The sequence below is a fragment of the Lepidothrix coronata genome, unplaced genomic scaffold (assembly GCF_001604755.1).
Source record: "Lepidothrix coronata isolate B3197 unplaced genomic scaffold, Lepidothrix_coronata-1.0 Scaffold88, whole genome shotgun sequence".
NCBI classification, from domain to species: Eukaryota; Metazoa; Chordata; class Aves; order Passeriformes; family Pipridae; genus Lepidothrix; species Lepidothrix coronata.
Window position 1 is genome coordinate 2,029,549 of NW_016690268.1, and position 24,275 is coordinate 2,053,823.

The following is a 24,275-nucleotide window of genomic DNA, read 5'->3' on the forward strand; positions in this document are numbered from 1 at the left end:
AGGGACTTGCATCAGATATGCCATGAGATGTGTGGCTAAGGGATTACTGTGGACATGATGGCGTGCCAAGCTGGACGACCCTTAGTGCTGCAATCAGCCAGGTGGCAGAGGGATTGATGCTAAGGTGTCACAGTTGGGGAATCTGTGATTGCAAAATGAGACTAGACTTACAGTGTGTGACTTACAGTGCACCACACTATTGGTGCATCTGGGAACACAGCCAGTGTTCAGCACCTAAAGTGCTGAATTGGCTATAATCAGAAATTAAGCCCAGACATACCCAGTCCTTCTGATCTCTGAGGACCAGCTGGAAATCAAGGGGGCTTATTTTCTGCCAAATTGCTACACTCTTAACACACCACCATCTATCCTGCCAACACAGGAGCTAAGGTATTTGCAGTTAAACACAATGTCAAGAACCCTTTAAAGAAAACAGTTTAGTTGGTCATAACTATATAGAATATGTATATGAAAAAACAGGAAAACAGCTATACACAAATGTTGCTAAATAAAAGCTTAAATAGCAGTTCTGAAATGTAAGATAATGAATAAAACCCAAAAAACATTGTAACCTTCCCAAGGAGACTGAAGACACGAAACAGGTCTATTAGAAGATGACGATTTCTCTTCAACCCTAAAGCTAACTTGACGCTCGAGATGCTCTCGAATTCGGTGCATGGCAGGCTGTTGCTTCTCTTTGCATTCTCTAGCATATTCAATAGCACGCAACACTTTATTTAAGCGATCATTTGGTATGCCACGAACACCCTAAGGAAACAAATCGTACTGTAAACACAGGGGCTATTATTTCTGGGATTTATATTCTACAACCATATACACTCTACTACACTTCAGATATGACAAAGCTTGTAGAGAAATCACAGAAGTTGTTAACGCTGCTCACAAGTGCAGCCATATCCTCCGCAGTTGTAATTTGATGGCCATCCTCTCAGGTTAGTGGTTAAGGAATTACACTTATACAAAACATGGAAATTTAGCTTTGGATTTTATAGGTTGAGGACTGTGATACAAGAGTAAAAGAGAATAGGAAAAAAAAGTGGGACAAAGATTACCCTTCTTTTAAATAATTCAAAATGATCTTACTGCTTTAATTCCCAAGGATTCCAGCTTCTCCTCCAGGGCTTGCTCCAAAACAACTCGTAATTCTTTAGTTAAAGAAGGATCAGTCTTCAGAGCATTTATCAAATAGTAGTTACTTCTTCGTGGTTTACAATCACTTTTCTCAGTTTCTGAAACAAGAATGGAAGAGACGTTTAAGAGACGTTTGAAAAATCCACAGTACATGACACAAATAAAAATTGCACTGAAGCATGCACTCTTTAGAAACACCATATGTGCACTTTTTATCTTCATGGAGTTGTATTATTTTTAATATCTTGGGCTAGCTTCCAAAAGTCAGCTCACTCGCCATCTATACCTCAGCACCTTGTTCTCACCATTACCAGTATCTTTTATTGTTCTTCTTACAGAATCATTGTAAAGATATATACCTGAATATTTAGCAACAAAGATCTTTACTTTTAGCACTGTACTTGAAAACTTCTGATAAAGACTGTTGTCCAATAATTAAGTTCTCTAAAAGTGGTATTTCAAATAAAAGCTAGCAGGAATAAGAACAGGAATACAACAAACTTTTTCTCAAGAAAAGCTTCGAGCCACGTTATGTTCTCTGATAAAAATCACCTACTGAAATCAAGTATTTTTAAGGTTGTAACACTTTTAAAACTCTTGGTAAAGACAAAACCTTACTCTGGGGCAGACCTTTTCACAGAAAATACATGATAGATAATAATTGAGGACCAAGTTCAGTGTCGTGTTTTCTTCCACGCAAGTCTCTGACATCATACATACTTAAAAGCAGACAAAGTTTCTCTCTCTTCCCCTGCTTTAAGTGTCAATAATGACATGAGCTCTTATGCAACAAATAAAGAATCATATAGACACATTCTTCCACCTAAATTAAAGACTGACATTTAATTTAGGCCAAAGTATTATAGGGTCACACAGGGGAGTAAAGAAGTAAAACACACCCATTTGAAACCTGTCTATAAAAGTGTCTCTGGCAAAACAAAATTTTACTGAATGCCACTTAAATAAATGAAAAAATCATCTGTGGAACCATGATGGCTGCTGCTGTCTGGCAAAGGGTATAAACATCCCACGAAAGCGCGCCGTAAACCACACTCCCAATTCCCCTGAAATAAAGGGTAAATCTTGGACAGGAGTTTGTCTCTTTGCAGTCTCTTTACCTTACAGGGTAGCAGAGTGATCTGCCAGCCAACAGACAAGGACATAAATGAAGGAGTAATTCCATATTGTGACTTTCAAATGTTTTATTTCAGAAAAAATGTGTCACTTTTCCTATTTTTAAACAATGAGACCTTAAAAAGCAGTTCCATTTACTTTTCTTTTTTTTTTTTTTAAGGGAAAGATAAGCACCCGGAAGAAGACACAAAAAAGCCTCAAGATACACAAATGATATTTAGGCAGTTTTGAGGAACTGGCTTCTGATGGACCCTGGAAAGAACTGTACGTTATGAAAAGAGAGGCCAGCTACCATACTAATAGATCTGTGTCGAAGAGGACATAATCAGGCTGAAATCTCATCTGGTTGGGAACTGTGTGGACAACGCAGTCCCTGATAGAGATGGAATTAAAAGTGATTTGTCTGGAGAGCTGAGGCCCAGAAGAGGCTAACCACTGGTCTTGAGGAAACACAGGGCTATCAGATTATCCCCAGTCAGAACAAGACACATGCAGTACAAAATCCTCCCAGAAAGCCATACATGAGACATTTTAAACTGGAAGGCTCCCAGGAGCCTTTTGAAAATCCTGTCCCTTTCAGATGTTAATCCTTAAAATAAAATAGATACATTTAAAATAATTTTTAAATTCCTAATTACTACATACTAATATGGGTAACAAGACTATCCAGCATTATCCTAATTAATGACAATATTAATTCTTGCTAATTAACTCAAGCCAAATCTTCTTTGCCAGAGAAATTACTTAAGGAACTCTTTTCTTATTCGTTTTTGAACACCTAAATACTAGATTCAACAACTTTGAAGACAAGGGACCTTAAGTCTGGTCCATGTCTCAGCTCCTACATAATCCTAGAAAATAATGTTCTGAGTCAAGAGTTTTCACACTCCCCCTTACAAATGACTGTCATCAAAACCAAAAAAATCCTGGTCTGTCTTTTCAGACTGCATTCTTTCTTTCTCTTTCCTGCACTGCAGGCCATGCCTTTAGGCACAGCAGAAGAATCAAAGACAATCCATCAAGAGAGAAGATGGCAAGCAAGAGAAATAGCAGAAAGAACGGCAAAAATGTAAGTAGTCTTTATTTCAGGTTGTTCAGAGTCACTGGATTTTCCCTGGGGAAACCTCTCTATGCACAGATCTATTCAAACAACAATCTTGTTTTCAAAACAGCATTGTTCCTTCAAAATTTAAGCTCACGGGCTGTAAGGTTCAAGATTGATTTTGATTTTTGCACACAGAATAGGTTTTTATGTTATTCAGCTATTTGGTGTTTCACCTAAAGTACTGTTAGCTGCCTTCAAAAGAATACCATGAAGGATGAACCAGTGCTTTCTGTTCTGTCATTGTAAATGTGGCCTTCTCCAAGTTCTCCTCAGATGAGGAAGAACAGCTGTGAGTGCTGGGCTATGTAATTTCATCACAACCCTGGCTGAAGCTGTGGCTGCTTATGAGCAGGTGCAACTTAGATTACTTGGAAAAGTATCTGTGGTACATTTATGAAAGCTGGCAGCTTCAACCTCCACCACCAACTTCCTTTTACCTGAACTCTTTATCCTCTTATGCCGAGTTTAAAAAGGAAGTGAGCACATGGCAATAGTGTTATCACCAAAAATTTCCCAGTGAGAGTCTGTTCCCCATCAAACATTTTTGCTCTGCTTAGTTCAAGTGCCTTTAGACATATGGAATGTGCCTGCTCTAAAGAAGTTAGCCAGATTTTCATAAAAACACTGAACTTGAATAAGGACTGTAATATTTACAAGCACCAACAGCAAACAGGAGACTGACACAAAAAATGTTCCCACCCAAACCACACAAACATATTGAAATACAATGAAAAATACTGTAGATATCAAATGATACTTTTTATTTCAAGAAACACATGCCACTATATTTTGAGCTGAATCGATCATTACCTTTTTCCTCTTCTGAAAGCTCCTCTATGGGTTCCAGCATATGCACCAAGTGTGCCTGCTCTAATAACAAGGAAGAACAGGAACACCAGACAAAAACGACAGAAGAAGGTCAAGGTCTGGAGTAGGAAAGTCAGGCAAAAACTTTCTTGATTGCTGACAACCTGCTTAACAATCACAAACCCAATGCAACGTGAGTCTTCGCTGCCTTGGGGGTACATTTTTGCAGAGGAGACCCTAATACAGTAGTTGTCCAAACACAGGTGTATCGTGTCATCTCAGATGTATCAGAGCTTTACACCATCATTGCAGTGACTGATATATCACAAAACCATAGAAAACCCCATACCTGTCTGGAATGGCACCCAGAGGCCAGGTGGGATATTTTTAGACATCTACAATGACAGGGCCACCCAGGATTACATAAATCAATATTGCTGTTCATTTCTCATAAGAACGAATTTTTTTTAATTTATTTTAAAATATTGCATGTAATTTGATACTAGAAGTTTAAAAAAGATCAGTGAAATAGACATAGAAATCCTCAAAAATATATGGAAAAATATATTAACTCATTATTCCAGAGAAATATAAAGTACTGAGTCCATACGTGCAAGACAGAGATTTTTTTAATATATATATATATGATGATTTGCAATAAAACCAATTTAAAAAATCTTCAATTACTCCGATTTAGTAAGATTCAGTAGTATTACATGCTTTAAAGAAATCCTGAAATGTCCTCTGCTGAAAACAGCTTCCTAAACACACTGAAATTATCATTCTATGGGCTGTCAGGTAAAATTTGCTTTACAAAAATGAAGTTTATTACAGTTTATTTACAACTTTATAAACTTCAGATATAAGACATTTGAAAATTATTATATGTAGACCAATAAATACTCAGGCTTTTAAAATGTTAATATTCACTTGCTATAAATTAATTTATATCAATGGAAACTAGAACTTGAATGTCTTCTAGAGTTTACAATAAAAACAGATATGCAAACTGTACTTTCAGCATTCAACTACAGACATTATAGGAGAAAACAATTTATTATTCAATATTTTGAGCCAACATGCATTTGCCCCATCTTTCACAAGAAACCTCTTGCACTATAAATCGTAGTTATGCTGTATGGGTAGAAGGGGAGGGAGGAAGTGATGCTGCAGTGAAGATGCTCTTCAGCACTTCTTGTACAATCAGGTACAAACACGGATGTACTGCAATAGGTAATCACATTGAAATGGCGAGCACTTGGAGCTAAGTGACACTCACTGCCACATCTCCAATGTTTGCCATGTAAAGGCGACTAAAAGTGGTGGTATAAATTCTTAGGTATGGTAACTCCACGCTTTCCATACCTGTGGTGATATTCAGCCTCTCACCTGCTTTTCCAAGCCAGTTATCAAACTCCCACAGAAGTTCACTCCCACAGAACTTAAACTAAACAAGAAGTTCTAAGAAAATGCCTCTTATATCATCACAAGATGTTAACAAGATGCAAATACCAATATATCTTAGGGAAACACTTAAAAGCAAAACTCTGAGAGACAAATAGGCTTTGGGAGTCTTTCAGTCTCTAAGGCTGTAAAATCTACCAGTGACCAGAGCATTCCTGGGCAGTGGAACATGATCTTCCACACTACTGCTCCTGGCACTGCTGCCCTGCACCAACTAAGGTTCTCCAAAACAACATTCAGACAGTTTGGGATCATTCCCAACAGCTTTAAGTGCATCTGTTTTGGAGGACAAAGCTTGAAGTACAGATGAAATGTTCTGGGGGGATTTAATTTAGCTGCATGGGCACAAAGGCCTCTGAGTTTCTTGGCTGGACCTACCAGTCAGTAAAACAGTTGCTGTGTAATCAGATTTAATCTATACTTGTTTTGCCTTTACTTTACTCAAATGAAATCTGCTTAAAGGGGCTGACTCATCTCCACACGAGGCCTTGCCAAGTAACTTAATGTAACAGGAAAAGCCCAGTGCTCAGAACTCAGACCTGAAAAGAGTCTGCTGATCTGGCATAAAGGTACACGCTTTTCTTTCTCAGTGTATCAGAAACAAAAGAAATTAAAAATCAGTAAAAGAACAGTTACAAGAACAAACCCAAAATACGTTACTGTTACGTGTATTGTTGTTCATTGCGTGATAACAGAGAAGATCAAAGGCTAAGACATGAGGGAGTGCAACGTCTGAAAACATCAACTTCCCTGACATAAGAAGGCCTTTTCTTTCTCTTTACTAAGATATTAATTAGACATCATGTTGGAATCAAATGTGAGAAAAAGCATCTTGGTTCACCATTACTCTGGTTTATAGACAGGTGTGGAGATGACCGCCCTAAGGAGCCCTCTCCTTATTTTACTGGAGATGTGCTTCTTCTAGCCATCTGATCAGACCTGCCAGCTCTTAGTGCACATCCTTGAAATCAGCAGCATCCAAATATTACCAAGCTTATTTTTAGGAATCACAAGTCTGACTACCCAACTAGACTTCAAATCTGTACACAGCTGTTTTTGCAAACTTCAAACTGAAACACTGCTGATGCAGACTACAGTCCTAAATACTCTGAATTATTGTAACCTCCTCTAGTTCATCTGACTTTTTTGCCCAACATCTCACCAAGCCCCAATCCAATGTTAGCCCTAAGCAAGTAATCACTACAGCTTCTGATTTAAGCAGAGCCTGTTGCCTTCCTAACAATTATCAGCCCTAAACCTAGTTCACCTGACCCTACCATTTACTCTACATCAACAACCTCAATGTCAGACCTCACTGGCCAGGATCTAACTCCTGGCTTTCACCCAAGCCTGAGTGTTGAACCTAGACTGCTTAACTTCCTTTTGGACTCACAGCTAGAAATAAATTACTTTCTCCTAGTCCCTTCTCAATTCCTCACTCCAGCTGAACGCTCAAACTGTCCTTGCCTTACTGGAAGTGGATCCCAGGAGGCTGAAGCCAGGTAGGAGGCATGTTACCTGGTTTGGACTACAGAGCTACTGGTAGAACTGGGGATTACATCAGTCTTGTAGTGCAAATGCAACCTTATTTATACTTTGTTCACTGACACAATTTGAATCCTGTCTCTCATCTCCAGCCCTTTCTTGGCTATAAAATAAATTTAAACTTTATACTTAAAACCTATTCTGTCAGGCTCTGCCACTGCTATCTGGCTTAATTGATCCTTCTTAACTTGACCATGTCTGTCTAAGACTAATGCTAACCCTAACCCAAGCTCAGTGGCAAAAACTTGGTTCAGCAACAACCAGATATCTCTGAGTGATAAAACCCCTTTGCAGATCCTGACATAAATAAACTTATTCTGCTGGGATCGACCACCTTAACTGCAAACCTAATTCATCTGGTCCTCCTCAACAGTCCCACACCTACCCTAACCAAAGACCATTACTGCTAAACCCTATACCTGGCTCAGTGGCAAACTCTAAACACATCCTCTCTGTATGTCATCAGCCAGACTCAGTCCCAAATCAAACCCTACCTTTATCCTCAGAAGAACAATTCCTGTCAGCCTCCGGCTTGAACCTAACTCAAAGCCAGCTTCCAACACCATTCTTAGTGCCGGCTGGCCACACTCATCTCACTGGCCTGAATCCAGCCATATTAATACTAGTCATCATTAAGGCCAGCAGCCTTAAGATGAACTCCACAATGATGTGTCTGTCGTCCCACATCTCCCAGACTATCTATTCTGCCAGCATATGTGTGGAGACATAGATGAGATGTATCAGAACAATAGGATGCCTTAATTTCTTCAGTGGCTAACTGCACTACTGAAAAATTATGTGCCCAACGTACCTTGAAAAATAATTAAATAGCTGTTTTAAAGAATATTTGAAGACGATTTCTATGCATGTGGAATAGGAAAATATATTTAACAATAATGAAGAATTCAGGTTGTGTATATTTCATGCATATCATACATTATGTGTCTGTTCTTATCTACTTGTTTAAAAAAAAAAAACAATATTCTGGCACTACTATTGGAAAAGCAGTCTTCTGGCCAACATTTAAAGGAGAAATCCCGTCTATTTATGCTGATATATGAAATGCTGAAGAACTTTTAGTCTCAACAGAAGTATTACAATTATCTATGGTGTAGTGTCATCTACAGTAAGCACTTTGCACTTGCAATATGAAATCCCTGGATATAATGTAATATTTGTTATAAATTACTTCTCTTTTTAAAGACGTAAGGAATGTAAGCCATGGCTATACTTATTGTATACTCCTTTAATTTATACTCAAATTTCACATCCAAAGAGCCGCCAGACTTAATCTGTGAGACCTGTAATTTGGACCGTCATTTTTAATTAGTGCACTTCATGTATTTTTCTCCTAACTAATCAATGGGAAACCATATACTGCATATAAGCAGCATAAATATTAATTTTAAATCAATATTCTGAAATATAATAAATTTCTTACACTTACCTGAGGCCTCTAAGTTAGGAGCCTAGTCATCTCAGACTCCTTCTACAGACATCGAAGAGACACAGGCAACTTCAAAGAGCAATTCAGATACTAGTTCAGCTGAACCAAACTCTGAAGGTGCTCCTTTTCTCTGTTTACTGTCTAGGAAGAGTAAGTACTTTGACTAAATTTTCCTCAGATGCTTCAGCTATGTCCCTGGTGATAGCTAGGCCTTGGTCCACACCATGTTTGTAGACTAAGACATAGGTTTTAATGGACAATCTCATTAGTAGCTTTGCTTTTTTAACTACTGTCTTCAATTCCACCTAATATTGACCTAACAAAGATTAAATGTTGAACAAGTACCAACATTTCAAGAGTAATATAGGAGCCAAAGCCTAATTTAAAAATATTATTTTAAAAAATTAATCATTATTAATCTGTTGACTTTTTGTGAGACTGAAGTAATCTTTGAAAATAAGACCTAAGTTACATTTGCACAAAACCTACAACTAGCTCAGAAATGGACAGAAGAATGGTCTGCCAGGATGGCATTCAAGGCACTCTACTAGCTCTCACAAGAAATCAGGAACGTTAACACAAAAACACCAGGCTAGCACAGCTATTCTACTACTTTACACCTAAGATATCTCATCTGGGTATCTTTTCATACCACAGATTGAAGATGCGCAGAACAAATATTAGCATGCAAAAAGCTTTGGAGCAGCTTTGAAAAGTGTACTGAAGTTCATCACAGAGCCTTTTCCAGAATTTATTTTCATTCAAACAGAAAAAAAAAAGAAGGAAGATATTCCATATGAAGGCAATTGTTTGGTAGGAAAAGTACAGCTCTTGTGCTTTCCAAGATGACCTGTGCTAAAGAAATTTATCTATAGAAGTTGCCAGGAAATGGTTTCATTTTCATGAGAACATGAAATGCAGCAATCTTAATTCAGTATGTAAGTCAATCTCAATTCCTTGAGGTGCCCTGAAAATTTTGGGAAAGACACTATAACTTCTGCTAACCTTTACATCCAGAAATTAGGTAAGGCAATTTTAAGGAAAATCCAGAAGGGGAGAAAAGAGACAGAGAGAGAAACCTGCAGAGATAAATAAAATAATAATCAGCAAAGGAATCTGAAAGGAACACCTTCTTTGAGGTTTCATAATAAACTGATATTGAATCTTTTGCATATCAATGGCAGGAACAGCATTTTCTATCTTGAGAAGTTTCACAAGATGTCACAAACTTCATATTTGGAACAGCAAGAAATCATGAAAGATTTGAATGAGCTGATTTAAATTGTCAGAGTACAGAAAATATTAACGTTCACAGGACTGTTTTCGTCCTCAGTACAAATGAAAGTAAATGCACTAAGAAAGTAATGCTTGATAAGCTTGGTGGGTAAGTTCTCAGCAGTAACCATCTTCATAAGACTTGTTTCTTAAATTCAGGGCAATAACTAAGCTACTTGCTGTGAGATCTCTTAAAGAGAATCAGCACTACTGTGTTGGTGCAATAAGGCTGGTTTGAATGACAAAGAATTAGATTGTTTAAAATGCTTTTACTAATTCTCTATACTTAATATATCATTACTTTTCTCCACACAACATTTCATCCATATAGTTTAACTTAAAAAGCTTCAAGCAAAGAACTACTAACCTTGCGTAGCTTAAAAAGGAATCTCTGTATTATTCAAATAATGTTACCATATAATTATTAGCAATAATATAATCTATTTTCCTTTGCTTAGTAATTCTTGTCACAACAAGTATTTTGAAATCAGCACTACATCAGTTTTTCATTCCTCATCAAGTTATTGAAAGCTTGATGTATACTGCCCCTTCTCCCCATATGCCTTTTAAGAACTTTGTGTTTTTGTCGAAAACGAAAAATTCTCTACATTTTTCATAGACAAATTTCATTTAGTCTCCCTTTGACATTGGTTTTAAAACTAAGAGAAATAATAAGAAAAACCTGTTATTTAATTATAATTCAAATTAATGAACTGTTTTTAAACATTTTATTTGCCCAAGATTCTTCATTACTTTTCTACTTAAAATGAAAATAAAGAATTAACTGATTGCAGAATATTGGTATACTAACAATACTCTCCATTACTTTGCATGCTGATTAAAAAAAGAAAACTATTTTCACAAAGTACAAAACAGTGTAAATGTAAATCCCTTCTCCCCCTTCTAAATGATACTACAGTGTCACAAGTATAACAAGCATGACAAAATACATAAATAATGACCTACATGTAAGCACAGATATACTCTGGAAGAACTTGGACAGGATAACTGTCTGTTTTGATTATTTCTTCTGTATTTTTACTCCTTGACATTTGAAATTACATGGAAAATACAGTATTTCAAGACTTCTAAACAAACGTCTCCACGTTTCCCTATGCAAATTCCAATAGATGCATAGACCTATCCAGTATATGTATATATCAGATAAACATATTTTCCATAAGAAAACATATATTTTTTTGGCAGTAAGTTTCATATACCTTAATATGCTTCAATATTACATGCATGCTAGGAAATATTCTCAAATTATTTTCATTTGTTTTTCATTTATTCTTTTCAATAGTGCATCCTTTTAATTACTTCATAGGAATTCTCAACACGGACATACTGCAAAGCAATTCAAATTATTTTCTTTCAATATAACTACTGTTAGAGCTATGATTTGACAAGCAACACACCTGAGAAGAGAGTGTTAGATTTTAAAGTACTGGATCTGGACCTATCAAAAAAACTTACCATGCATGTTAACTGGTAGACTTGGTTTAGGTTCTTCAAGACGCTCTACAGTAGTGTTCACTAAAATAGTATAATAGTAAAAAATAATGGGTTTCTATTATTGTAAACAGTAACAGACAAATACAGATTCTTAAATGTAGCAATATTCAATCATTTTTATAAATTAGATAATTTTTGGCTTTAATGGGGAAAAAAAAAACCTAAATAATTTACAAGTAAAAACCAGTCCTTCACAACATTTAAGTACATCTCTATATATGCTTAACATTTTTAACACTTCCAGAATCAGGAAAAGAAACTAGTAACTAAATCATCACTGAACTAGAACGTGATCATCTCTTTGGTCACATCCATATGCTGTCTTTGCATCACAGGGAAGAAGCCTTGGCCCAAACCTACTTAGTCAAGACAAGCCTGACTGAGGCTTGTATTTCCCAGAGAGGATCTGTGGCATCCACACTTCACATCAGTAAATGCAAACTCTACCTATATCATGTACAGAGTGTAGCCTTGTAGTGAATGATCACTTCGATCCTACATTCTTCAGATCATCTTTGGGCCTAGGAGCAAATTCACTTGTGTTCCATGGATTTATACTCATCTGTTCTTCAGCGTGGCTGAATACAACCAGGTCCAGAGGAAAAGCCACACGGCCATACCATTACTATGCTCTCCTCAAACTAAAACTACTCCCTGCTGTGTGACTCAGTTCAAGCCAATGCCTTGATAATACAGCAAGAGGGTTTCCAAACTGGGATTAGAATTAATTCAGCTGCCATTATCTATTGCAATAAACTTACTTAAGTCACTGCAACTGCAGCAGCAACTATACGGGTGTTTGTGGTGCAGGACAACATCCTAAAACACTATTATCAGGTTTAGCTATTTGTAGTGGACTTCAGATGTTAAACCATTGCACAGACAAAAATATCAGAGTTCTTAACATTCTTGGAACATCTGTGTCTTAACTGACAAGTTATTCAGTTTTGTCTAGTCTTTCAGTATTTTCCCTTTTCTGAGTTCTGCAACCTAAGGACAGTCAAGAACGGAAAAAAAACCCAATTAAAATTACACTTCATAATGCAAAGCCGAAAGTTTTTACACAATAAAAATAAAGTTGCCCTACTTTACATTTCTTCACTACTCAAGTGATCAACTTTGTACATCAGAAGCCCTTACAGCTAGAAAACATGATCTTTGTAAGTCATGGCATGGAAACAGGTAGGTACCCTGTAAAACAGTGTTGATGTCTCTATTTTTTAATGAATTGCGACATTTGTTTCAGCCAAGTTGCAGAAATCAGAAACAAACTTTGCTTTTTCTTACAGTATGTACTTACCATCGTATGTTTTAATGCTTGGAGCTGACCTTGTGGACAATTCTTTTATCTAAAAGAGAAAACACAGATACACAAATAGCTATAAATGTCAAGGATCAACACCTAGAATGAATATGTAGCATAAAATACCTAGTTTGAGTACTATTCCATAACAGAAATTATTGGTTATGATTCGGGGAGAGAAATACTACTTCTGTGGAACTCTATTCTACTGCCTAACATGTATTTCACTTGTGCTTAATGAATGGAGTGTTTAATTACACATTGATTTTAAATGCATGAACAGTTCTCCTTTCTGCTCTACAGTTTTGTCTATTTGACACCCCAAGACAAGCACTGAACTGAGAGCACAGGGGAAACATGCTGGCTGTAATTCCATCTATGGAATACAGTAAACTTGTGAATCCTGCATCATTAAAACACTATTCTGCACTCCAATTCCCCAAACAGAAGCAAAACCCAAACCATACACACACATAGTCAATATCAGCTAGAGCTGGCACAAGAGGACCCTGGTCCTCTTCTATTTATCAATTTGGTTATAGCCAGTAGTGCCTCAATTCATTGCCCATTCAGTTTGGATTCTACAAAAGCATTAGCTAATTCTCAAGCCCATCCAGTTTCCAGGAATTAAAATGTAGGCTTTCACAGCTTTACTTCACAAACACTGAACTTGGACCCCTCTCAACCCATTATACATTTGTGGTCATACTGCTATCTTTTAAAAGGTCACTTTACTTCAAGAAATTCATCCAGGATTAAGTCCTCTGTTGCTCCAGCTATCAAATTTGTTAAGGTGGAGATGTAAAAGTTTTATTTGTTTTTCCATCCCTTAAGCACTTACATATAGGTTTAACATTAAACTCAAGAAAAAGGTGTAAAATCAGATGTTGATCTATAAAGAATGCACCATCTAACAGAAGAATAGGTTGTAAAGGCCACATAATCATGCCAAAGTCTACACTCCAGACCATCCAGATCTTCACCCGTCAATCACCCCAAAAAATCTATAGTTATGTTTCAACAAGAGCTTATTTGAAGAAAAAATAATTCATTTCCAAACATAAAATCACAGACTATCTCAGGCTGGATGGGACCCATAAGGAACAAGTCCAATTCCCTGTTCCATCCAGGACTACCTAAAACTTAGACAATATGCCTAATAGCATCACCCAGATGCTCCTTGAACTCTGATAGGCTTAGTACTGTGATCACTTCCTTGTTATCACTGTGATCACTGTTATCCTGTGATCACTGTTACAGTGACCAACGACCCTACTGGTGAAGAATCTTTTCCTAAGGGCCAGTCTGAACTTCCCTGGACGCAGCTTCATTCCATTTCCTCATATCCTATCACCAGTCACCAGAGAGAACAGCACCTGCCTCTCCACTGCCCCCCTTGAGGAAACTGTACTGTGATGAGGTCACCTCTCAGCCTTCTCTATTTGGTTTATTAAACGTGTTTTAACTCCTGGTTTACATTCCTGTGTCCCTTTTCCAGATCTGTTCTTATTTATCAACAATACACTTCCAAAATTTATCAACATAATTTTCAAAACACTACAGCAGTACTATTACAAACTGTGAATATTAAATATGCAACCAGAGATACATCAAACACCAAACGATAGTAAAATGTTTCTCTGTATCCTGAGCTCTCTGAAAAATAGAGTGCTTCACAAAACAGACCTGCTTCTTCTGAGTAATAACCAGATCATTCTGCTGCTGAAGCCTCTGCTCCAATTCTTCTATCTTCCTCTTGTAAAAGGTGTTATTTTTATTCAGGTCTTCTCTTGCTGATGATTTAAGTGTCTCAATCTGTGACAGTAGCTAGAAAGCAATCAGAAGAAAAGTGAGTTCCTCTTAATATTACAGAAAATATTTTAATGCTATGACATTTAAACAAGAAAGTGTCATGCTTAGATATTTTTAACATTTTTTTCAGAAAAAACTTAATGTCTCCTGTGATTTCACTGGGACTTGCACGTATTACAAAAAAGTTGTCTGGATCACTTTTTATTTACACAAGGAAGACTACCTAAATCTCAATACAAAGAAAAGGACATACAAACACATAGCTGAGATTGCTTCAAAGTAAGATTGCAGGAAAAAGCACACAATTCTATAAAAATGTTTTAGTTCTAAGTCGTGTCAAATAGTGATATTTTAAGGAGCTGAGATGCGAATGGGCATAATAAACCTAATATATTAACTCTGAATGTGAAAGAACGGAATCAGTATTTAGGTGCACCATCCCAAAAGTAATACTTACATTACTTCTCCCTTATTCTATTCTTGCATTGTATGTGGGTGTATCATTAACTACATCCTTTTTGGGGAATGTTCCATGGTTCCTCCCCACTGTTTTCTTGCCAGAGGAGGAGAAGCATTGGCCAGACTACTATGATCTGCTCAGTTCTTATATGGTCACGTAGATGAAAGGAAAATGAAAGGAAGAGAAGCAAGAGAAATAAAGCAGCAAAGAGATTAAAAATAAATGCAGACATTAAAAAAAAAAATCTGAGGAATAAAGCTTTGTATAGTCAAATATATAAACTGAAGCAAAATAAAATGCCATGGTGTTTTTTCCTGGAAAAGCTGAACAGATTCTGTGTTAGAAAGCTCCAACAGAAAAAGCATTAGAGAAGTGACAGAAACAAGAAAAAAAAGACTGAGACATATGCCACAGGTCCGTGGTAGCAGCAGGTACAGGGTGGATGAAAGCTACGTGTTGGCAAGTCATATGTCAACTATCCTGCCTATCCACTTAACACTGAAAACACTGTATAATACAGTGCTCACAGCTGTAAGCTCTTCAAAAGAGCTGACAGATTTCTGTCAGATTCCAAAATGATAAATTCCATTTCAACCCTGGCCTTAACTGAAAGATCAAGATCCTACCATAACAGAAACACAGAGATAATAAATACCCTCTTATGAACTCTTGATATCTAACAGATGTACTATAGTATATCAAGAACTACTGAAAGGGTAAGAAAATAAGAAAAATATCTCCTTTTAGTGTAAGTGGTTTGCTGTGTCTCTTACCAGGGATTTTTCTGTCTCGTGGTCATGATGAAGGGCTTGCATTCTAGACGTCCACTTTCTTTCCTGCACAGAGGAAATCAATATTAATTCCTATTAAGAACATATTAACATTTTGTTTGATGTATGAAGCTTTATTTCTTGTTAATAACACATTACCATTTAGTTCAATGTATGCAGCTTTTTTCCTAAATAAAGAATAAATACCAAAAAGATTATTACTGATGATCTGAAATTTGAGTAGTCTAGTATTTAAGGCCTGGAGCAGTCATCAGCAGGTTTTATACATCTGAGTGTGGTTTTCTTACCAAGAACTTTAAAAACTATGTATTTTCTGATTGATTTTTATATGCAGTCATCGTGAGTGAGAAACACACAAGCATTTTGATACAACTCTGTGTATTAAGAGTATTAAGAGTTAAGTGTATTAACAGTAAGAGGGGTCTTCCCCCCCCCAAATAATGTCATTTCAAGCACTCATTAACAACATATTTTGTGTAACTGTGGTGGTTTGAAACACAGTAACAATGGCAAAAAATCAATATTAATATATGGGTTTTAGAGTGAAACAAATCTTCTTTGAGGGAAAAAAAAAAAGTAAAACTAAGTTTTCCACATCTTTGAGCAGAAGTGATTAAACTTATGGATGATACCAGCTGTATGCAAAGACCTTCACATCCCAGAAGCCATGAAATATAAAATGCATGTGTCAAAAAAAAACCCCAAAACCAAAAAACTCCTAGGTTGACAAATCCTGTCAGAAAGTTTCTTAACTTTTTTTTCATCTTGGGAAATGGAATATTCCTGTTTTTCAGTAAGAGGCCTCACAGACCAGCAGATATAAATGCTTTATTAAAGCCTTCTGGAACTGAAGTGCAACCATACTTGGCAAAGCTAGATATAGATAATCATAAAGAATATGAGAATATCAATAAATAAATAAATAACAATTACTTTATTTATAAAGGATAAGGAAAATAAATCCTTGATTGATGTTATAGTATTAAATAGTATTACATCTTTAGAACCAGCTATTTTTGCCACTGAGAAGAATGAAAATTTTACTTATGGATTTCAAATCCTACTCAACAGATGTACAAAAATAAAAAGAACACAAGTAGTCTGTCAAAAGCACATTAAGTTACAATGTTACCTGTTCACCCAGAAGTTTAACCACTTTGTGATGATCCTGGGGACTCTGAGGTTTCTCCTCTGCAAAATCATGGCTGTCTTTCAGTGTTCCTAAATTGGATTTTTGTTGCATATTGGACTTTTGTAATTCTAACAGTTGCTAAAAGGAGGGCAGAAGAATACAAAATTTACTTTAAACAGAGATTGCATCAGATACTTTTCCCATTTCTCATGAGTTCAGCATTTACCAAATTTCATGTAATTATTAATATCTACATCTCAGATAAATATGACTTGTAAAAATACACTGGATCCAACAGCTACAAAATATAAGCTGCTCTGGTAATGCCATGTGTATTTGTTTTCTGACTCACCCATACTTTCATGATTCTCTTTCTAGTGAGCATTTCCTAAGCATATATTGAAAACACATGAATTCTACTGTTGGGACTATAATGCAGAGGTTAGTCTCCTCTATGCCAATTATAAAAACATTCACATAAAGATACCTAACAGACAGCAATCATAACAATATCTACTAATCTATAAAGAGGCATTCAAAGGTTGAGGAGTAAAGAAAAACTGCCTTAGTTGCTGAAGGCATCATTCATTTGTCAAAACTAAGCTATTAAAAAAAAAAAAGAAGAACTGAAATTACGTTAATGAAGTACCAGTATACAAAGATACAACTATGGCTATAATTCAACCATTATTTTAGAGTTTTGTAGAAGAACTTTACAATGACCACATCGCATTTCAAATCTGTGAAGTTCACTGCCATCTACTGTAAGCCTTAAAATGTCAAAAAATTTAAATCGCTTACATTTTCTAAGGTTGAATTTTTTGAATATAACTCCTTAAGCTCTTTCATAAACATCTCTTTCATTTTTTCTATTTCATGAGCCAATCTCTCTCTTTCCTCCTCTTTCCATTTATGAAATGACTGTAGAATTTCTTCTTCTTTTGATTTTTGCTGTTCACATTCCTGAAATTTTTTGAAAAACATTATTTGTTATTTTTCCTCACATGCAACATGAATTCAAGCACCCAAACTACGTGTGGGAAGCAGTTACTTTCGATGGCCAATACTGTGACATTAAAAAACATAAAAACCCCCAGTTTCTGAAGAATTCTAAGGTTCCAAACTATGCATTTTGCTAGCAAAACAAGTATGCTTTCAAGAAAGTTTTGGTAGTTTATTTTCCACTGAATAAAACACAAACGGCCTTACTTGGTCATATCAAAGATCCACCTTGTTCAGCATCCTGTTTCTCACAGAGGCCTTAAGTGCATAGATAGGAAAGGTTAATATTGGGGCAAGCAAACATGTACGATCTCCATAGTCTCCGAGCTGCCAACTGTTTTCAGCTCAGAGGACTTATTCAGCCTGATACAGTTTTGTAAACTTCAATAACTTAGTAACCTTCAATACATTTCTCTCATAAACTTTCGCAGTCCTCCCTTGTGGCTGTATCAGCTTTTAGCAACTGCAACATCTTTTGCCAATGAGCTCCACAAGCTGCATGAAGAGCCAAGTACTTTTCATGTTGTTGTTTGAATCTGGCTCCTGCTAGGTTCATTTGATTAAGTCCTGAATTGGAAAACAGAGTGAATGATGGACTGTTATTCACCCTATGCAACTCGTGACATAGAGGTATCAGTATCTCACCCTCCATCTTCATCAAGCTGCTGTCTCCTTTTCAGACTGACAACTCTCAGCATGCTCAGTCATTTTAATTACTGAATGATCTTCTTCGTAGCCCATCTCCATAACTTTTATAGTTCTATCCTATCCTTTTTTGAGATGAAGGGACTAGACTCGCACACTGTATTTAGGCTGTGGCTTGCACAGTGATTTTCCAGAATAATTGGTAATATTTGATTGTCTTTGTTGGCTGCTACTAACTGCTGGGCTAACATTTCCATAGGACTGTGTATCACAACCCATCATTTTGTAGATGAAGTTAGAATTATTTTTTTCCCATGCACATTGACCCCACTTTATCTGTCAAATTACTTCAACATTCCATTTATCTAGTGACGCATTTTTATATAGTTCTCAACTTGTTTAAAGTCCTGCATTTCACTGTCCAGGATATACACAGTTTTTAGGAAACACCTACATCTCTCCATCACAGTATTCACTCTGAATTTGTTCTCCAACTATAATATGCAATCACTGAATGGGATCTTCTGTATCCTTTCACCTCAAAGGAGTAGAAGGAACCAAAAATAAGAAGCATGGCAATTTTTATACAAATTCCCCTCCAGTACTAGTTGTCCTAAAGAAACCCACACGAGAAAGATTTTCTGCTTTTTTAATCAAAAGACAGTAACATGACACCTGAATTGACAGTGGATGTCAGTCATGGCAGACAAACTGTAACCAGTCACACCTCACATTTCTATCTTCCCTGACATCCTAGAAAAACAGAGAAGTTTTGAAAGCTTCTTGTTGTGTAACAGTGCAGACTGTAGCTTCAGGACATTTCACATAGTCCTTTTGCAGTTAGGAGTCTCAGCTAAGACAACTGACTTCGAAACAGGCCCCTAAGGCACCAAAAAATCTACAATGCACTGTTATGAATACTCCAAGTTCCCTCTCATAAACAAAATAATGCTTCAGGGGCAGTAGAAATATGTTATGGATGTACTTCTCAAAAGTTAGGCACAGAATGAATGAGTAGAATACCTTGCCCATGTCCACATAGGGCCGTGACCCATTAATCTAACAGTACTTGTGCTCAGAAGTGAAATTCTACCAGCTTTTGATTTGTTCCTTCAGTACTTTTGAAAATGGAAAAAAACACACAAAAAAGGAAGCTGAACAGTCCCAAGAAAGGGGGAACAGGAGAACTGAAGAAAGAAGAATCTGAAGCTATGTTCAGGCAAAGAAACACTGCATGTTTTACAGAAGATCAGGGTTTCCTATGAAAACAAGGAAGAAAACAATCATCAGTCATAGAATACTAGGTTGAAAGGGACCTCAAGGATTATCTGGTCCAGCCTTTTTTGGCAACAACACAGTCTAGGTAAGATGGCTCAGCACCCTGAGCAGCTGAAACTTGAAAAGTGTTTAATGTTGGGAAATCCAGCACTTCTCTGGGGAGATTATTCCAATGGCTGATTGTTCTCACTGGGAAAAAATTGCACTCATGTCAAATCAGAATCTCCACAGGAGTAACTTGTACCCATTACCACTCATCTTTCCATAGGACTCCTTGAAATAGGAGTCTACATCTCCCTTGTAGCCATTGTTCAAATACTGGAAAGTGGTAATAACATCTCCGTTAAACCTTCCTTTCAAAAGGCTAAACACATCCAGTTCTTTCAGCCTTTCTCCACATGACCAGCTTTCCAGTCCTCTGATCACCTCTGTGGCCATTCTCTGCATCTTTCCAGTCTGTCCACATCTTTTTTTGTATAGCGGGGACCAAAACTGAACATAGGTTTCATAATGTAATGACAGCCCTGTTTTGTTTATTCCCTTTTAATTCAGAATCATAGAATGGTTTGGGTTGAAAGCGACCTTAAAGATCATTTAGTTCCAACCCTCACTGGGCAGGGACACCTTTCACAAGACCAGGTTACTCAAGACCCCATCCAACCTGGCCTTGGAACATTTCCAGGGATGGCGCATCTACAACTTTTCTAGGCAGTCTGCTCCACTGTCTCACCACCCTCATAGTAAAGAATTTCTTCCTAATATCTAATCTAAACCTACTCCCAGTTTAAAGACATTTCCCCTTGTCCCATCACTACACATCCTGACGAAAATTCCCTTTCCAGCTTTCCTGTACAGACCTCCTTTAGGTACTGGAAGGCTGCTTTAAGGTCTCTCCTTCTATTCTCCAGGATAAACAACCCCAAGTCTCTCAGCCTGCCTTCATATGAGAGGTGCTCCAGCCCTCTGATTGTTTCTTTCAAAATGTAATGGTTGGTTTCATGCTTGAAGGTCCTCAAACTCCATTAGAAAAGCTATTCGGAAATTTTGAGGTTCTCACAGGTTATGCTAACAACCACAAAACACTGTTTTTGAACACGATAGAGGGCAAACTGAAATGCAAAGATGAGCATTTAACTCAATCATGAGATGTATCTTGTCTCTTATGATAAGAACTTGCTTCTCAAACTGAAGCAAAAAGCCCCTTTCTCAAATAAATTTCACTGCTAGCTATTTCTATAGCAAATTATCTGATTGTGTTTACTTAAAGAGAAATGAAAACTGTGAGATGATCTGAAATTATCAAGCTTTAAAAGAATCTTTAAGTTACCTGTTTATTTTTTTCTCTTCAGGAGCCAGTAAGCATACCCACAAGATTCAGTAGCATCCAAAACAAAGTGTTGCACATGACAACAAACAGATAATTACTGCTTTCAAATCATTCTGTTTTATTCACAATAGCAAGACTACTACAGCTAAGAAAGCTAAGACTACTTTCTGCTTTTGCTTTCTGGTCAGCCAAATCCTAAGGATTTAAAGACCAACATGCAAGTTCTAGATTGCTTTGTTTTTTCTGAGTCTCTCTTCCTTGAGCTGCTTTACATCTTTGTTGGACAGTAAAGTTCTTTACAGCAAAGAATAAATTCTACTCAGTTTATAAAGTCACATGTAAAATCACAGTAATTTCTAAGAAACATGTAATAATCACAAAATATCATCATGTCAAAACCAGCTTATATTTCACCATAGTAAGGCAATTTTATCTGCTTCAGTAACAGGCCACACATGTTTTGACCTGGCAAGTGCTAATGGAAGTGCTGTCTAAAGTATTAATTTAAAATATGTTTAAAACAAAAGTAAGGAGGAATTCAATGGTCAAAATTGTGGGAGGCAAGGGAGGGCAATAGTTCAATGCCCAAATATCATCACCGCTTGACAGGCAAGATACATTTTTGTTCCAGTCCAGTTACAAAATGAGCGACCATAGTCCAACATACTAATTCTTTTGGAACATTCACATATGTTAGTACACATTACCTTAGACAACCTGACAATATCAGCCTGTTGTTCAGATTCTAACTGGGACTTGGTGAGCTTCAACTGCTCCTTCAGTTTTTCAATCTCATCCTGCAATTTTTCAGTGTTTGCTTTCCTCTTCTGTTCTGTTTGAAAGAAACACAGATTTTAAAAAGCTTTGTTGCCATTTCTGGAACTGTGATAATTACTGCAAATATATTTCTAGTGTTTCAGTAATATCTTCATGATGTGTAACTTCACTGGACCATTTTCCCTCCCACTAGCATCATTCTCCAAAGATGTTTTTAACTACTTATGTTCTCTGGACTGCTAACTTATCCTCAAATACTTGTACTACTGACATGTGAAATAGTTTATGAAATATTGACATGAAAAAGTATTCTATAATCTAATTTAAAAGGAATCTAAGCAACACAGGTTCAACAAAAAGGATGTACGAAGGACAAAGTGAATCTCAGTTATTCAATTCTGCTAGGTTTAATTTATTCTAAATAACTTTTGTAAGGAGCCCACTTGGAATACAACTAATTATTTATGTGGAAAGAGTTGGGGGAATATCACTGTAACAAAAAAATGTTAAAATATGCAAAAATCATAACAGTCTTCAATCTTATCAATTTACCAAGGATTTACTAGCCCATCATCTGGGAATCTGAGCCCAATGCAGAATATTATTTCAGAAATAACTGCATTGGATATTTCCCTCATAGAGCCATTTCAAGGCTAATTCTTTTATATGACAATTACTTCAGCTGTTTCTGCAGCATTTTCCACTGTTGTTTTTATCAAGTGTAAGGTGCACAAGAGCTGCTTTCTTCTTCCAGTATATTCACGCTTCCTCAGGTGCTTACTCAGACCCCTCTCCTGTTGCTGCTGTTTTATTTGCCTGACAAGCTACAGTTCAGACCTCTCTAGGTTCTTCACACTTTTTCTTCTCCCAAATGCTTCCTAGTTGATTTCTAATCACTGCCATTGTTAGTCCTTAGCAATAAATCACAAGCATGCAGCCTAAAGAATTTAGAGATGAATGAAACTTTGAGAGCATTGTTTTCAAATTAAATTATTTTCCAGAGACTGAAACATGTTGCCCAGTACAATTTGTCCATCAATGTTGCTTGCATTCATACAAACTGTGAGCTGCCACCTAAAAATGAAAACTGAAAATTATTCTTCCAAGTTACAAAAAATAATGGACTGCACATCCTCACTATATTTATACTTTTCTGAACTACTTCTCTTAATTTTTTTGGCAACATTAAAGTACATACCTATCTCAGACTCTCCCGGATGACGCCTTTGAATGTGACTTTGTAAAAAGGAGTAGGTCATAAAAGCCTTTTCACAAAACTGACACTAAAAAAAAGGTGTTAAAAACATATTACTAACATAGTAAAATATAGTGGTTAAGGTTTCTAACACATCATTACATTGTCCATATGTCAAAAGAAGGTAACTTTAATAAATTCCATATCATAAGAACAAGGACTAAAACTCCCATGGTGCCCAATTTCTGTAAAGTTATCAGTATATTAAGTGCTATCTGAAGTCTTATAGTGATGGTCATGAGCAAGAATCTCATTGTGCTAGGCACTGTACAAACTCTGAACAAAAAAGACTCTGGCCAAGCAAGTTCAAATTCAGATATAAACCCTATAAACTATAAGGAAAAAGTAAGACACTATTCAGCAAAATACGCAGACATCAGCCAACTAGCAGCTCAGGTGTTCTTAAGATTCCTGTAATACAACAAAGTAGACCACCATCTAGCTGGAAAAAACTCAGTAAAGATGGGTTTGAGTATACATAAATGAGTTGTAGAATGGCAATACTCAAAGGACCATAGATATTTAAAAAACTCAGACATTTCCATGAAGGGAAGGTAACGGTATACAATTTTGTAAGAAAAGGTATGCAGCTACATTAGTATGCTACCTAGCATCCTTCTGAAGCACAAAGCTGTTTCAATTACTGTTTCTATAATTTACTTACTAGTTTTGAAATTAAATTTTAAGTCAAATTTGCATCCTACCCTTTTTAAAATATCTTTTTTGTTCACCTTCAAAATGCTTTCTACTAATGTTCAGAATATTAAGAATAGATGGGTAGTATAAGGACAGAAGATACATCTACAAACTTTGTAACATACTTGTTAAGAATATGAATGAGGGCTCCTCATCACTTTAGGTAAGTTTGTTCATTACCTCTATCTCATACCTTTTTTCAAAGGTATCAATGCTGGAAGAAGGATTCAGGGAACCATAAGCCTGTTAGTCTGACCTCAGTGCCTGGCAAGGTTATGGCACAGATCATCCTGAGTACAATCACACGACACAAATGACCAAGGGAGCAGGCCCACACAGCATGGGTTTAGGAA

The 24,275-nt window shown here is 36.6% G+C and overlaps 1 protein-coding gene across 3 annotated transcripts in view; it reads right to left on the bottom strand.

Annotated features, from left to right (window-relative positions):
• Positions 1–24,275, bottom strand: part of DZIP1 (DAZ interacting zinc finger protein 1) — a 42,553-nt gene that overhangs the window by 9,288 nt on the left and 8,990 nt on the right. For 2 of the 3 annotated variants that reach the window (XM_017821103.1, XM_017821104.1), the window contains exons 5-15: positions 23,170–23,254; positions 21,902–22,026; positions 17,744–17,905; positions 16,943–17,080; positions 15,793–15,855; positions 14,434–14,574; positions 12,745–12,793; positions 11,406–11,465; positions 4,202–4,261; positions 1,105–1,250; positions 573–768 (exon numbers count right to left, since the gene is read on the bottom strand). In XM_017821103.1, the coding sequence (XP_017676592.1) occupies positions 573–768; positions 1,105–1,250; positions 4,202–4,261; positions 11,406–11,465; positions 12,745–12,793; positions 14,434–14,574; positions 15,793–15,855; positions 16,943–17,080; positions 17,744–17,905; positions 21,902–22,026; positions 23,170–23,254 (1,225 nt within the window). The remainder of the gene's footprint in view (positions 1–572; positions 769–1,104; positions 1,251–4,201; positions 4,262–11,405; positions 11,466–12,744; positions 12,794–14,433; positions 14,575–15,792; positions 15,856–16,942; positions 17,081–17,743; positions 17,906–21,901; positions 22,027–23,169; positions 23,255–24,275) is intronic. The other variant, XM_017821105.1, reaches the window with a different exon arrangement.